Raw genomic sequence first — 15,154 nt, forward strand, 5'->3', positions numbered from 1 at the left:
AGGCATTACTGCTTCCTTACTACATTTTAATGGGATAAATTCTACTTTGACACTAATTTTAATCCTCACTATCAGCAACAGGATCACCCTTATGCATCAAATTCACAACTTCACATCAGAGGCTTCAATCAAAATTATATCTCTATTCATTTATTTCTCTCAGTTAATGTTTTCTTGTGATCAAGATCATCACACAGCTCAAACATACATTCTGCTCCCGAGATACGCAAAGGGAACAGACAACTACAGTACAAATGCTACTACAACAGACAACAAAAGAAAAAATAACAATGATCATTTTGAAGGTGAAGGTGAAGGCGAAGAAGGATCATTGGAGTCGTGTTTTCCTCCTGACATAGCAGCACCTGCTGCAATTGACATGGCAGTTGCTGCAGCCCCTAGCTTTGCGCCTCCAGCAGCCTTCATAACACCGGCTACCTTTGCAAATATAGCCACCCCTCCAACAAGTATAGCCCTCAAAGCAACTGTTGGTTTTACCTCCATTTTTTATGGTTTCTGCAAAATACATTTGCATGTCAAACTCAAAAGATAAGAAAATTACTGAAATATTGAATGACCATAGCACATCCTGCTAAGGCAAGCAACCTGGAAGTCTGGAATGATAAGAACAAATTATTAGAAGGGACCAAAAACAATGTGAAGAACCCTGCAATGTTTCCAAAGCAGCAATTTTAACATGTATTCCAATATTTTTCTGCTACGAACCACATAGTTAGCAAAGCGCCTCGCTATGAGAATCGAGTTTCCGCTAACGCGGCTAAGTCTTGAACCTTCACACTGACCATTCGTTTTCTCAGTAGCAAAAGACACATCTTTGCCCCTTAAGTAGAAGGATAAGAGATTTTTGGTTTTATTGCTCCATGCTCGTCAAGTCAGCTTTGCTTTTTAAGACGTGAAACGGCAGCATCAAAGATGTGTATATTTACGGTTATGGTTTCTAGACTGTGTTTCAGAAAAAGTGGCCAACTTGAAGGGGCGGGTACTCTTGTGTTTCAACCCCACTATACTATTCATAGTTGTGGGCCACTGTGTACTTACAGCCTCTACAATAAGCAAGTGAAATGGGGACGGTGTTCATCAAAGCCAAATGTCATGCCTAAAGTGGAATTAAAAGTATCAGCCACTGTTATGACATGCACCTATAATTCAACAGTTTCAGCTTTTTAAAGAAAATAATATCATAGGAAAAATGTCCCTAGAAACTTGTTACCTCACTTATCATTTAAAGGTTTACGAGAAGATTACTTTCTAATAGAAACTACTTGGATCAACCAGTTCAAATCTTGCAAATTCAAAATTGTTGTATTTGAAATGCCTAATAATGTCCAAAAGGCAATCTACTCGTAACGAAAAGTACCTGAAAACATATTTTTCTTGATCAATAGTCAAAAACCCTAAAACTCCCCAATCCTCTAACTTCTGATCTTTAATTAACAATCCATTTCAATACTGTAGAAGTAACTACAGACTAGTTTAGAAACCTTAGATAGTAAGAGCGTTTTCCTCTCCTAGATTGTTGATTTACGTAACCATCTCTGCAGCTCCAGTCTACAGCCTTATTGGAAGAGATGTTGGATATGGATAGTTACAGCCCAGTTTTAGCGTTGACCTTCACCCTGAAGGGCCAAATATGAACAACTACCAAAGAAGCTAAAGTCTAACATATCATAGTTCCATCCTTCCCCTTCTCCTGATATTCTATTTGAAAACCATAAATCAATTTGAGTTAAAAAAAAAGGATGTGAACGAACAGTTTGACTATGCACTAAAACATTCCTAATATTCCCAGCTCCTTTAAGTACTATGAGAGCAATTTCACCTGATGTTGACAGAACCACGCTGCCCGTAACTCCTTCCCCTGAGTACTAAAAGAGCGATTACACCTAAATGCGAGAAAACCAGGCTGCCTGATGACTCTTTCCCCTGGAGTTCTACCAATGAACAATTTATGAAAGGCTTAATACCTCTGCCGCCCCCTGAACTTGTCCCATTTTGTCACTTAGCCCCCTCTACTTAGTGGTCAACCTATCAGCCCCCTCAACTCAAAACTTGTCATACAATTGGCCCATTTTGTGCCTACATGGCATTGAGTATACCTCCCAAGAGGCTAATCAATGCCATGTAGGCACATAAAGAGGCACTAAGTGTTACATTTGGTGAGTTGAGGGGCTGATAGGTTGGCCACCAAGTAGAGGGGGCTAAATGACAAAATTGAACAAGTTCAGGGGGGAGGCGGAGGTATTAAGCCTTTATAAAACAATCAATTGAATCTAGGAAAACCTGGAAAGTCAATGATGTGAACTTGTGCTTGCAAAATACCATGATCTTTTACACTCGCAAAAGCACAGAATGTCATTAAGTTTCAAAGAGAAAAATGACATAGGTACAAAGAGATAACAAAAGCTTTCCTCATGACAAAAGTGCAGTCTGTTATTCTTTTGTTCTTTTCTTCTTTGAACAGCCTTCATGCTAATTTACAAGACTCCTTTATTTTACATTCCCTCACTCACCCATAAGAATTTTCATTACATGTAATCTAATATTTCAATACACTAATCATCTATGCAAATAACCCTAGTTATACTATGAGAGAAAACATCCTTTGCACTAATTTCCTCCTTGATTTTGGTATAATTTATGTCAAACTTCCTTAAAAGGTAAACAATTTCAGACTATATCAGCCACAAATCAACAATTTTCAAATAATAGTAGGGACTCATTTCCTCCTTGATTTTGGTATAATTTATCATTCACTGCAATTATCTAAACTTTCCCAGGGGGATTCAAAAAGCAAGGACAATCTCATGCTGCAAATTGATTTTGTTAGTTTCCTTAACATTTTAACATGTACACAGAACAAAGAACACAAAAGGCTATTTGGACTATAGGCAAATCCTTCAAAATTTCCTACTGATGCAAAAATAGCCGAATCAAAAAGGCCCAGATCATATTTCAGCTTCATTATTCCACATAACATAAAATTTAGCATGTTTCAACACCCATGCCTGCATTCATATAGAAAGAGGACAACATAAAGCTGCGAAAGAGGGAAAGAGAGAGAAAGAAACACCTAAAATTCAAAATCGAAGAAGTCCCTTAGCAGATGATGATACAATTTGCAGCGCAGAAGAGGAAAGACGGGAGATTTTGCGGATACTTAAAGCACTCCTATTTCTGCTGAGCTACAATTAAGGTCTTGCATTTGTTAATGGCAGCGGTCCCAATTGATCTCGTGAAAAGAGGCAAAAGTCCTCTTTGGATATGCCCACAACAAATACGACATGGCGTTTAGACGTTTGCTGAAAACAGTACGGTTTATGGTTAACTATATCCAAAGTCCTCCAAATTTTTAGAAATTTCACGTTATTACCACAAATCTTAATTTCTTAGCATAAAACTTATTTTAATTTAAATAAAATTTCATCCATAGTTGTTTTATTCAGATATCAATAAATACAGTCTCCGGTGATGGCAAATGGAAGACATCCAAACAAAAAAATTCGATGTGAAAAATACTAAAAACAAGATTAAGTGTCAAAAAAGAGTACGGTGTTGTTATAATTGTATTTATATGACATATACTTTCTACACAATTATATGTCATATAAATACAATAAAAATTGTCTCGATTAAACGGATGTCCTTTATAAATCATATTAATTTATAAAAAATTAACAATCTAGTCGAAAATTGCGGATTTGTTTACACCTGATAATTATTATGTCCGAGTCGTGTTTGTGTCGTGTTATTTTCAAGTTCGCGTTAAAAAGAGTAAAATCAAACCCAATCCAAAAACTTTCATACAATCGTGTTAACATGTTTGGGTTAGTATCAATTTCGTATCGTGTTTTTGGGTTACATCTAATTTTATTATGCATATATATTAATGATAACTAAAAAAAATATAAGAAGATATGATACTATTTTTAAATATTTTATGTCATTCTTAGATTAGTATGTTAACACTAACCATTTAAAAGTTCGCTAATATTTTCTTTATTAATAAAGTGATATATAAAAACATAGGAGAATATAACAATAATTTTAAATATTTGTATTATTTCGTATCGTTCTCGGGTTAGCATATCAATCCTAACATAAAAATTTGCGTGTTAGTTTCGTGTCAACCCAAAAACGACACATTACCTACTAAGTTAAATCTAAAAAATTTAAACAGAGTGTTTTACTGTTATTTAATTCGTTATTTAATTATCACATTAGACCTTGCAAACATAAATTGTCTAAAATATTTATTATATTACTAGCACAATTACAAATAACTTGACGAAATAATAATATTTAAGTCAGCCACATATACAAGTTAATCACCAAAAAAACTGCATAAAATGCTTACTTTGTTATTAAAACATGTATAACAACCAATCAAAAAAACATATAACTACGTTATTTTATCAACAAATTTGTTTGAAAGATACTACATCTAATAGTCGAATAACTATCAAATCAGTCAGTTTAAAAATTCTATTCTATACGAGTAAATTTGCACTATTAGAAGCACATTATCCCTAATTTTAACTTCATCTCCCAAATAAGGTGGAGGATGACAATTTATTTTAAAATCCTTCATTTGATCCCAAGCAATGTGTTAGGCCTTATTTGATAATAAAAGAAAAACACTTAATTGAATAGTTTACACTTATTTATATTAAGCAAAACCCATAATTAAGTCTCTAAATTTTAGATTTACTTTTCCATATATTAAGTTATTAATCATTGTTGAATTCGTTGTTGATCTAATCCTTTTCTAACTCTTCCATCCAATTTGCTCTTAAAACTTAAAGATGAATCAACATAATGACGTGTAATTTTTTTGCCATATGGAAACTCATGAATTGAAAACTAATTGATGACTAGGCAATGTAATTATAGCTATTTATCAATAAAGAAATTTGAAACAAGGTTTACTAGTCTACTCTAACAAAAATTGACAACTTCATAAAAGCCGAGAGAGAAAGAGAGAGAAATGGAAGAAGATAGGTAGTTGTTCTGATTCAGGAGAAATTATTAGAAGCATCCGGTTCTCTATATCAAATGGAGGACATTCCATATATATTTGGATACGTGTAATATGGACTCACGTAAATTATAAGAGTCTTCACTATTTTAATTATTATGTAGGGTCACAATACACGTGTCCAAATATGAATTAGGGGTCCTCCGAATGACATGGAACACCAAGTGTTTAATATAAGAACTCCTGATTCGGTGGTGCAAGTTGGTGAGAGAGTTAATATTCATACCTATGAGGAAAAGTCAAATACTTAGTGATGTGGTAAATGGATTCAAACCCATCAAGTGTAGTAGAAGGGCGGAGATAGACCCATGAAAGGCCCAACCTTCGACATTCCTAAACAACCAATGGCCTAAGCCCAATAGAGTACCAAAACGATCCAAACTCATCCATGGCCAAAAAAGGCAAATTTTAAGGGAATTAAGGATGTTCCATCTTTATCCGACGCATATAAATATTACATCTGAGCTTCCAAGGAAGGGATTCAGGCTATCTTGTTCTCTTTATACTATTATAATTTCTCTCTAACTTGATGACTGAAGTGTATTCAGGAGACTGCCCCCGACGCAGACTAGAGCATTCCAAAAAGGAAAAAGAAGTCAATCTCAATACCTTATTATTTGGTGCGGTGAGCATGAACAAACATTCTCTCTTATCATTCACTATGAACAAAGATAGCGAAAATGACAGAATCTCCTCCTCCTGAAATCTCCCTCACGAAGGAGATAGTCGAAACTAGTGGGCAAGCAAAAGACAAAGAAAATGAGAACCATTGTATGAAAAACCTTTGAAGATAATGTTTGTATTTAGGCAGACTCGGAGGATGAAACCATAGACCCCACTGCAAAACTAATGGAGACTCTTCAGAGTTTCCAAGCCACACAAGTCTGGTACGATGAGATCTAAAGACACATGATCGAGACTCAAAATGTGATCCATGAGTATAACAAAAACTTTAGGAATTCCTCTGAGTCAAAAACCTGTCCGAATAGGAATTGTGTTAAACCTAACCAATCAACTTACAGATGCGATGGACTCCCCACAGGAGCCCAACCTTTAGATGAGCATGCCACCACAAGCACTCACCGAGCACTCAAAGTTCAATACAAGACATCGTTTGACCAAAAGGACACTTGGAAAACAAAGTTCTAAAGGTTCCTAAATAGGAAAGCCTTGGATGCGGTCATCAGAGGCCAAGTCACCTCAAGTAAAACCCTTTTGGTCCTCCCGATCATTGAGTCAAAACTTTCAGTAAAATTAGAAGACTCTTAAATTGCCTTTATATACCAAATTCGAATATCACATTGAGCAATATGCCGCATTCATGAGTATAGTCTATCTATACTCCAAGGAAGACCATGTCATGTGTAAGGTTTTTCCGATGACCTTGGTTGGGGTGGTGCAACAATCGTATAACAATGGTATAGAGGGAAGGGGGGGGGGGACGGAAGAACGTAATCCTTCAGCGGGCTTATCGGGTCGAAGACGATATCTTTTTTAGAGTTGAAATTATTGAAGAAGCTAGTTTCAATGTCTATCTCTCTCCTAATCATTATTTAATTCTCAACTCAATAAATATCAACGTGGTAAAAAAGTTCCACATCATGTTGATTTAAAATTAACATGAGGGTTAAAAAAGGACTAATCAATAACAAATTCGGTAATTGAGAGTTAAAAAATAAATATCTTATAAACTTGAAAGATTTAATTAATTTAAAAATTAATCCAATATTTTTTTAATTTATCTGATTTCTTAATTCAAAATTCGTTACACTCTTTAGGTGAATTTTTCATCAATTAAAGCTTTTTGCGTATATCAGTTTTCGAATTTTAGAATGAGATTAAGTGACTTAAATTTTTAACCACTTAAACCAATCTTTTTTTATAATACCACTCTAACCAATCTTAATTTATACTTAATTAAGTGTTTTTTATCCTTAAAATATGCTTTGCTTTTATTTTAAGTGATGTTTGGTAATTACAATTATTCTCAACTAGTTAAGTTTTTTTTTGAACCAATTAGTAAGTTAAAAATTAGTCATGTTTCAAAAAAAAAAAAAAACAAAAAAGAGTTAAAAATTAGTCAAAGTATTTATTTATGAAACAACAACCATATCATTTAATATTTTCTAACGTTTTTTTTTTAGTTTTTTGGTCATCATCATCTTGTGACGGCAGCGGCAAATTGAACAAAATTGGTTCATTCCTATAATTTCTGCGACTGTGGTCTGCGATTCAGGTAAGGAAGAGAGAAATGGATCATTCGTATACAGCAGGAGCGTGGACAATGATCCCCAACGTGCCATCCCACAGTAACTCACCTGCTCATTCTAATCAAGACCAATTTTACCTCCATCAACAGTCTCAACAGCAGCAGCAATTTAATCAACTTCAACAACAACAATTTCAGCAGCAGCAACAGCGTCTGGTTCAACAACAGCAGCAGCAGCAGCAGCAGCAGCAACAACAACAGCCACCACAAAATCAACATCACCAATCACTCGCTTCTCACTTCCACCTTTTACATGTGAGACCTAACTCTTTCCCCTAATTTGTGTTTCTTTTGATGTTTTTGATTCCAAATCGAACAATATCTATGCGTTATATGATGCAGCTGGTCGAGAATTTTTCTGAAGTTATCGATAATGAAACTCGAGATCAGCAATCTGATGCTTTGGTCTGTTGTCGTTCTTTTACCTAATTTTATTTGCTTTAATGGGTTATATTTTACTATTGCGAAACTGGCATGAACTGTTGAAAAGTTGCTGATTTTATTTCTTTTTAGATTAATGAGTTGAACAACCACTTTGAGAAGTGCCAGCAGCTATTGAATTCGATTTCCAGCTCCATTAATGCAAAAGCTATGGTAATCATCCAAGTCCTATTTTTGTTACTTAGTCCTTTTTTCAACCGTTTATGAGATATTTTTTACTTTCATACTTGGTTTGTCTTTGTAATGGTTTCAGCTCACGAAACAAGAATATGAAGAAATTTGAAAGTTTAAGTTCCAACATTTGATGTCATTTCTGATGAAGTTGCTATTGATTAATGGCCTAGTCCATGGCAAACGTGTTTGGAAAATCAGATGAAATAATTTAGCTTTTATGAGATAATAAGGATATTCTGATTCTCAGTTATTTCCTTCCAATATCAAAATTTGTGGATTGAGTTGTGGCCTTAAGTTTCTTAGCTATTTAAGATTTTCTTGGTATGATTTATGGTCATCCCTCTGATGTATTGATGCAGACTGTAGACGGGCAGAAACGGAAGCTGGAGGAAAGCGAGCAATTACTAAATCAACGGAGGTTTGTGATAAGTAATTCAAGACTTTTTCTTTAGTTATTAGTTTCAATTTGCTATTTACACGAATTGATCTATTCCAATAACAGGGATCTCATAAGCAAGTACAGAAACTCAGTTGAAGAGCTTCTCAAGTCTGAGCCATGACTTCCTGTTGCCTGGCATGGGTAAGAGCTTACAATAATAGAACCAAGTTTCTTTACTAAATGAAGATTTGAGAGCTCTTTTTACTTGAAGAGGAACCCTTGTGTTTCGGACAGTGGTTGAGCTTTTGCAATTGTATATTATAATATTGAAGATCACATGAAATTTATAGTTAAAATCTTGTTTATGATAAGATATTTCCTACCATTTTCTGTTTTATGGCAGGTCAAATATAGTCTTAGGCATAGGTTTTATAGCTTCTATATATTGTGTTTCTGAGGTTCAGATCCTTTTCTATTTGCTTATTCCCTTGCTAAACTACACCAGACTTGGTTACACTGGTTGTGAATCTGGCAAGTGGCCTGTGAAATTGCTGTGGTTTCTACTTGAACTTGTAATACTATCATGAACAAAATATTATTGCATCTTTGAGCTGCCTAATGCAATGATAATCATTCAAAACTTCATCTTATGTATCCATAAAACTTACCTTTGGTATATAGAGATGCTAATACACATAAAAGGTAATATGGGAATTAAGGGACTCGTGATTTGGAGCCAAGAGAGTTAGTTATAGGAGAGAGAGTGCTTTATTTAGTATATATAGAGGTGTAGAGTGAGAAGGAGGGGGTAGGAAGAATTGTCTCGTAAGCACATTTTTAGTGTTTGGCTCGGTTCTTTGAGCAGAGAGAGAAGTTTATCTTCCTGTGGGAGTTGAGACCTTTCTCAGCTCAATTTATCTTTCAGTTTCTGTCAATTTTTAGTGTTCAAGCTTATCAATACAATTCTATTATTCCTATTTGTTGTGTGTGTTCTGTTTACATTTCTATCAGTGCTATTCACATTTTAGTACTCATCTAAGAAGGCTTGTTCTTATTGTATAACAATGGAGTAAATATACAATTCCATGACTTGTTTCAAGCAACAAAAAAGAGTTGTAGTCTTCCAAAATCTTCAACGTTTAAGTACTTTTGATGAATTGAAGTGCATTTCATTTTGGAACAGCCAAACATAACTTTTTTTAAGGTAAGATTTCAAATTAGCGTTGTTATTTTCAGGTGTGGTTCCGAGAGAGCATGGAATGCTATTGTTCAAGGTCTGAATGGAAAGGCAAGGTTGAGTGAGTCTGGAATCAGATTCAGCTCTGTCTATTTTACTCCAGATGGAATTTCCCAAGTATAGCATTTTGATGCCCATCTGTTCATTCAGTCAGAGTTCTCGGATCTCCGGTAATGACAGAACGAAAATTGCTGACACTTGTAGTTGTAGTCCAGTGCTTATGTTATATAGTAGTTACACTTCCATTTTGGTAACATTCACCACTCTATTCATTACTTACAGCCGCATAAACGTCTATTCCTAACTCTCTTTCAGAATGCACCACTTTTTTTTTTTTTTTCTTTCTTTCTTAATCACTTGCTTTTGTTACGACTTGCAATGGAAAGTACAAAATACTAATAATAACAACAATCAAATTGATCTCAAGGTAAATTCTAAAAGAAAAACCTTTGTGGTTACACGAATTGTTAGACGCATGTTTGTGCTTTTTTTGTGATAAAGAATAATTGAGGTTTTTCGTTTTGCTAAAATCGACGCATATCCCATATTTAAATCCATTGGAAGGGGAAGGAACTATGTTGGAATTGGCTTGGAGTGCTGTTTGAGGTGGAAAGTGTTTTTCTTGGGTTGAGTTGCGAGTGTTTTTCTCCGATTCAGTTGTGCACATGAGCAGGCTAATGTCTTGGCTTATTGGTTAGCCTCTCGGGCTATTAACCTTTCTCAAACCGCCTACTAATCTTTCTCAAATAGAAATTTTTAATCAAATGAATTTGTTTAGTTACTAGATTTCGACTTATTATGATTTTGATCTCCAGAAAAATACTCATGGAATTCATTTGACCAATCAAACTCAAAGTCTTATGTGAATATAAGAGCTTCTTTAAAAAATTGGTTGTGTATTTTGGAGAAAACTCTTGAATTATTGTATTTTTCATGTTTTTTTCGTTAACTCAGCATAGTCAAACTCCGGAATCTTTTTGTGTTCGATTAATCAAGTTTGAAGTAGATAAGACATGTGTCACTTTAAAGTTTAATATAAGCGATTATTAGAGTTTTTTTTTTCTTCTCTCAAACTAACTCTAATTACTGGCATAAAAAAAAAAAAAAAATTAGAGGGTTAGTTTGTTTCAACTTTTCGAAACAGCGTTTAATGTGTCAATCCAAATCACAAAAAATATAGTTTTTTTTTTGTTAGGTATATACAACAACTTTCATTTTTTTTATGAAAACAGTAGCATTTTTTGGAGGTTTTCAGGAAAATCTAATTTTTAGATATTTTCATGAAAAACTGTTTATATTTATTTTATGTTAGATAAAATAATCCTTCTTATTTTTCACAAAACACGTTTCTTCTTTAATGTTATTCTTATTTCTAATATTATTTCTGAAAATAAGTTTTACTCCATTCAAAAAAAAATATTATTTCTAATTGTTATTTAATTATTTTTATTAATTTAGTTATTACATTTTTATAATTTATTTATTAATTAATTTAAAACATGCCGTTATTAGGTTTTTTACATAGTAACACAACATTTTATCATAATTTTCAGTAGTAATTAATCTGCAAACAAGAAACAACTAAATACGACTGTAAACGACTAATAAAAATAGCAAAAAAACCGAACTAAAAAGACCCTTAATGAGATAAGTTGATTAACTAATCCTCTTTATCACGTAAGAAAACAAAAAATTCTCTTTGTACATCAAGAAGCCTCAACTTGGTGCTTTCCTTTCCCCTATATAAAAAAAGTAAATTACATATTATTGAGTTTCGTATTTGATTTTAATTAAGTTACAGCATAAATTATGTATAAAAACTTACTAGAATATTGATATGAAAAGACGTTCCATATATATTAACTAAGCACTATGTTAACAAGAACGCGATATTTAAAAAAAATATGACTTGTGATGTGCGATATAGCTGTCATATATCTACCACGTCACTTATAAAAGTTCACATATATTTATCATGACATTGATCGTAATGTCTTTATTAAAACCAAATGTGAAATTAAGTGTGTAGTAAAAAATTAATTACATATAGTCACCGGAGTAGAACGAATTTAGTTTCAACTTACAAAACAATACAATCTTAAGTACAGGGGCGGATATAGAAGGGTCAAAAGGGGCATTTGCCCCCCATTCCGTTAAATTTTTTTTTTAATTCAAAATTAAGGGTTAAAGTACAAAAATATCCCTAATGTTTTAGGTCAGGAGCAATTTTATCCCTAACATCTAAAATGGTACAATTTTATCCCTAATGTTGGAAGCCAAGAGCAATTTTACCCCTAACGTTGATAAATTAGCTCAATTTGAGAAATAATTCATCAAACTGTCTTCTCGGTCATGAATAATAGTGTCTGAAATTGATCCAATTTATCAACGTTAGAGGTAAAATTGGTGCAAAATTACAAAATTGATATTCAATTGGTGCAAAATAAAGAAAAAAATGACTGTATTTTATAATAGTGTCTGAAATTGATCCAATTTATCAACGTTAGGGATAAAATTGCTATTGGCTACAAACATTAGGGGTAAAATTGTACCATTTTAGATGTTAGTGGTAAAATTGCACCTGACCCAAAACGTTAGGGATATTTGATGCGTAACAACCCGAGAATCCCGGAAATGGATGATTACGAGTCAGAAACATTATAATTTACGTTTTTTATCAAAAGAAATCATGAAAATAATGCATGACAATTGAACGATTTTGCATTTTTCGTCACCAAAAATTGAACAATTTTGCATCTTTTGTCATAAAAAATTGAACAATTTTACATTTTTTGTCTAAATTTTTTTTACGTAAAATTTTGCCCCCCGCTCCCTCAAATCCTGGATTCGCCACTGCTTAAGTATATCGTTTACCAGACGGTGTAATTTCAAGCCTCGTTAGAGGGTGAATAGAGTATGAAATTACATAATGAAAAAAACTCATTTTTTGTTAATAAAACTTAACAAGTGATTATTTGATTTCTTTTTCTCCTCGCTTAGGGAACGGGACTGCACATGTTGTTGCACGTCATGTCTGTTCCAATACTAGCTTTTTTCATTTTTCTCTAATTCCTAATCGGCTAGGAGATGCTCTTTGTAACGATTCGGTTTCATTCGCTCTTTTCAAAAAATAATTATTTTCTAGTGTTAAGAGTAATAGCTGATGTATTAAAGTCATTACTTCCAACTTCCTTATACGCCAGAAATCATAAAAATTAGTATCACAATGAGGATTCGATTGGAAGATTGCCAAAACTTCAGGGGCCAAAGTTAGATTATAAATTTACATTTACCATCCTATTAACAATAGAACGTAGCGTCGTTTGTAAGCCCTCTAACAGTATCGACATTGTTTCCTAATCCTAATTGGAATGAGTTTCTAATCTTTACATGGAAAGGACTAAACAAAACACAAACTATATATAAATCTATACCATGTTTTCTTCATTAATTCACTCGTTTATGTTTATTAAACTCATGATGACACTTTTATTTACTCTTTGTTGCAAATATGATTGCAAATAAATTCAACTTTGAAAGCCTCAAAACCAGCAATATCCAACCCAAATGCATCGATCAAGTTCCGAAAAATAATTTCAATCATAGCAACAAAACAACACTCAAACTTACCATTGCCTCTTTCTACATACCGAAGACCAACAAAGCGAGACCACAAGGCGAAGATGCGCACTTCATTTGTAAAGCAAGTAATGTCATTGGTGTCGTTGATGGAGTTGGCGGTTGGGCTTCTCAAGGCATAGAGCAGGTAAATAAGCTCAACAGCTCATGTAAAACTCTCTGTATGCACTACGCAATCAAAATAAAGGCTCGATCAATCCAGTAAGAGTCATATAGAAAAACTTGTTCTAAAGGATCGTCGACAGCTTGTATTATTGCTCTTAACGACTATAATGTGTTGCGGTATGCGAATTTGGGAGATAGCGGATTTATTCTGTTTAGAGACAAAAAAATTCTGTATCAATCGCGGGTTCAACATCATGAGTTTAACTGTCCAGTTAGGCAGTGGTAGCAGGGATACTCCAAATTTGGCTTACAAGGAAGAGATTCATGTGGAAGATGGGGATATTATTGTTGCCGCGACTGATGGATTGTTCGATCAGGTGTATCCGTGTGAAATTGAGAAGATTTTGAATTGTAATAAAGGCAATGATGTTAACAAGTTAGCCTCAGAAATTGCTGAATGTGCTTTGGTTAATTCAATGGACAAATGTTACTATTCTCCTTTCCCTAAAGCTGCTGAAATGGAGAGATTTAAGTTCAAAGGGAGGAGGCAAATACGATGATATTACACTGGTTGTTGCGAACATTGAACCCAACTTATCTCCGTCTATATTGATTACTTATCAAATTAATCAAATTATGTATTCTGATATAACTTGAAAAATTACAAAACATCCATGAATCAATCACTATGATGAAATGACTAATTGTGTAGAAGGCATATACTTCCTGGTTTCGACTAAGTCATCTGCTTCAAACTTGACATCATTAATATCCAGTAACGGCTTAATATCATCGCAATCATCGACGAAATTAGGCTGTTTAAGATGCAGAGATGAAGATAATATCGTAGAAGGTGAATTGACACTAGTTGAATTAGACTCTTGAATAGTTAAAGAATTGACATTATTGTGCAACTGTTGATAATCTTGAACATACTCTTGTTCATCTTGAGTCGAACATTGGGGATAACTAAATTGCATCATAGAAATAGAAGAAGGATCATAAATAGTCTCTGCACCGTTGACATTAACCATCTCACATCCTAAATTGGCTGAATCGTCAGTTTCAACTTCGAGCATATGAAGCTGTTGAGTTTGGGCGCGACAAATTGCTAATTGATGAAGAACAAGATCGAGTTCGGCCTGGTGAAATTCAATCTGGCGTTGAAGATCACGAATGATTCGATAACATCCTCCAACAGGATCGTTAGCACGAACATCAGATTGGAAGATAATAGTACGCATAGCTTCGTCTTTGTCAGGTTGATTTAGGTTCTTGATGATTTTAGTAATGTTACTTACGCCGAATAATTTATGTGCATTAAGAAATTGGCGTTGTCGATCGTGAGGAAAGTAAGGAGCGAGAATACAGTCAGGAGCACACTTTCTTCTCTGGTATTTGCAGGCAGCGCAAGCTTGGGTTGTGCCATTGCCAATCCTTGGAATACTCATAATTAATTGAGAGAAATAGGTTGCGTTGCCGGGGATATCTGGCTTTCTTTTTTTTCTCTGAGAAGCGAAGAAAACGAAGGAAAATGGGAGATGGAGAGAGATGGGAGGAGAAGAAACAGAGATATATTGTTTGAAAAAGATAACAAATTCTGTTAACCGATGATAATTTTGGATTAATCTAACAGCTTGGAATAGGGGTTTGAAATTTCTTCTACTTAATTTAATTTAATTATAAATTAATTAAAGCCTAAATTTAGTTTTGGTATTGAGTTTGTATATATTTAGTAAATTTGGACCTGTTTAGGACGATTTCAAATATGAAAGTGAAACCAATCATTAATGTTCTAGAAAAAGCACAGACATTCCAATGTTATTTTCACAACTTTTTTTTTTTCAACTTTTG

General features: G+C 33.9%; 3 protein-coding genes across 5 annotated transcripts; 1 reads left to right on the top strand and 2 right to left on the bottom strand.

The window, feature by feature from the left end:
• Positions 1-123: 123 nt before the first annotated feature.
• LOC136222965 (uncharacterized) lies at positions 124-3,254 on the bottom strand. Its single transcript, XM_066010672.1, has 2 exons — positions 3,092-3,254; positions 124-516 (listed from the first exon to the last, which is right to left on the bottom strand). Exon 2 carries the CDS (start codon positions 502-504, stop codon positions 295-297), a length of 210 nt encoding a protein of 69 aa, XP_065866744.1. The 5' UTR covers positions 505-516; positions 3,092-3,254; the 3' UTR covers positions 124-294.
• A 3,930-nt stretch (positions 3,255-7,184) lies between these two features.
• Positions 7,185-9,853, top strand: LOC136221595 (mediator of RNA polymerase II transcription subunit 9). Of its 3 annotated transcripts, XM_066008976.1 has the most exons (6): positions 7,191-7,580; positions 7,668-7,730; positions 7,839-7,919; positions 8,300-8,358; positions 8,443-8,520; positions 9,556-9,853. In XM_066008976.1, the coding sequence occupies exons 1-5, from the start codon at positions 7,308-7,310 to the stop codon at positions 8,498-8,500; spliced, it is 534 nt and encodes a 177-aa protein (XP_065865048.1). In that variant the 5' UTR covers positions 7,191-7,307; the 3' UTR covers positions 8,501-8,520; positions 9,556-9,853. The 3 variants fall into 3 exon arrangements, with proteins under 3 accessions (XP_065865050.1, XP_065865049.1, XP_065865048.1); XM_066008978.1 differs by lacking the exon at positions 7,668-7,730 and having other exon boundaries at positions 7,185-7,580; XM_066008977.1 differs by lacking the exon at positions 9,556-9,853 and having other exon boundaries at positions 7,189-7,580; positions 8,443-8,742.
• Positions 9,854-13,986: 4,133 nt separating this feature from the next.
• On the bottom strand, positions 13,987-14,751 carry LOC136222114 (LOB domain-containing protein 22-like). Its single transcript, XM_066009602.1, has one exon. The coding sequence runs from the start codon at positions 14,749-14,751 to the stop codon at positions 13,987-13,989; it is 765 nt and encodes a 254-aa protein (XP_065865674.1).
• Between the last annotated feature and the right edge of the window lie 403 nt (positions 14,752-15,154).

Source organism: Euphorbia lathyris, chromosome 3, assembly GCF_963576675.1.
Source record: "Euphorbia lathyris chromosome 3, ddEupLath1.1, whole genome shotgun sequence".
NCBI classification, from domain to species: Eukaryota; Viridiplantae; Streptophyta; class Magnoliopsida; order Malpighiales; family Euphorbiaceae; genus Euphorbia; species Euphorbia lathyris.

Coding starts and splice junctions, on each gene's coding strand:
- LOC136222965 (XM_066010672.1), bottom strand. CDS start 504: ATGGAGGTAAAACCAACAGTTGCTTTGAGGGCTATACTTGTTGGAGGG.
- LOC136221595 (XM_066008977.1), top strand. CDS start 7,308: ATGGATCATTCGTATACAGCAGGAGCGTGGACAATGATCCCCAACGTG. Junction 7,581..7,667: donor CTCACTTCCACCTTTTACAT/GTGAGACCTAAC, acceptor TATATGATGCAG/CTGGTCGAGAATTTTTCTGA. Junction 7,920..8,299: donor CCATTAATGCAAAAGCTATG/GTAATCATCCAA, acceptor GTATTGATGCAG/ACTGTAGACGGGCAGAAACG.
- LOC136222114 (XM_066009602.1), bottom strand. CDS start 14,751: ATGAGTATTCCAAGGATTGGCAATGGCACAACCCAAGCTTGCGCTGCC.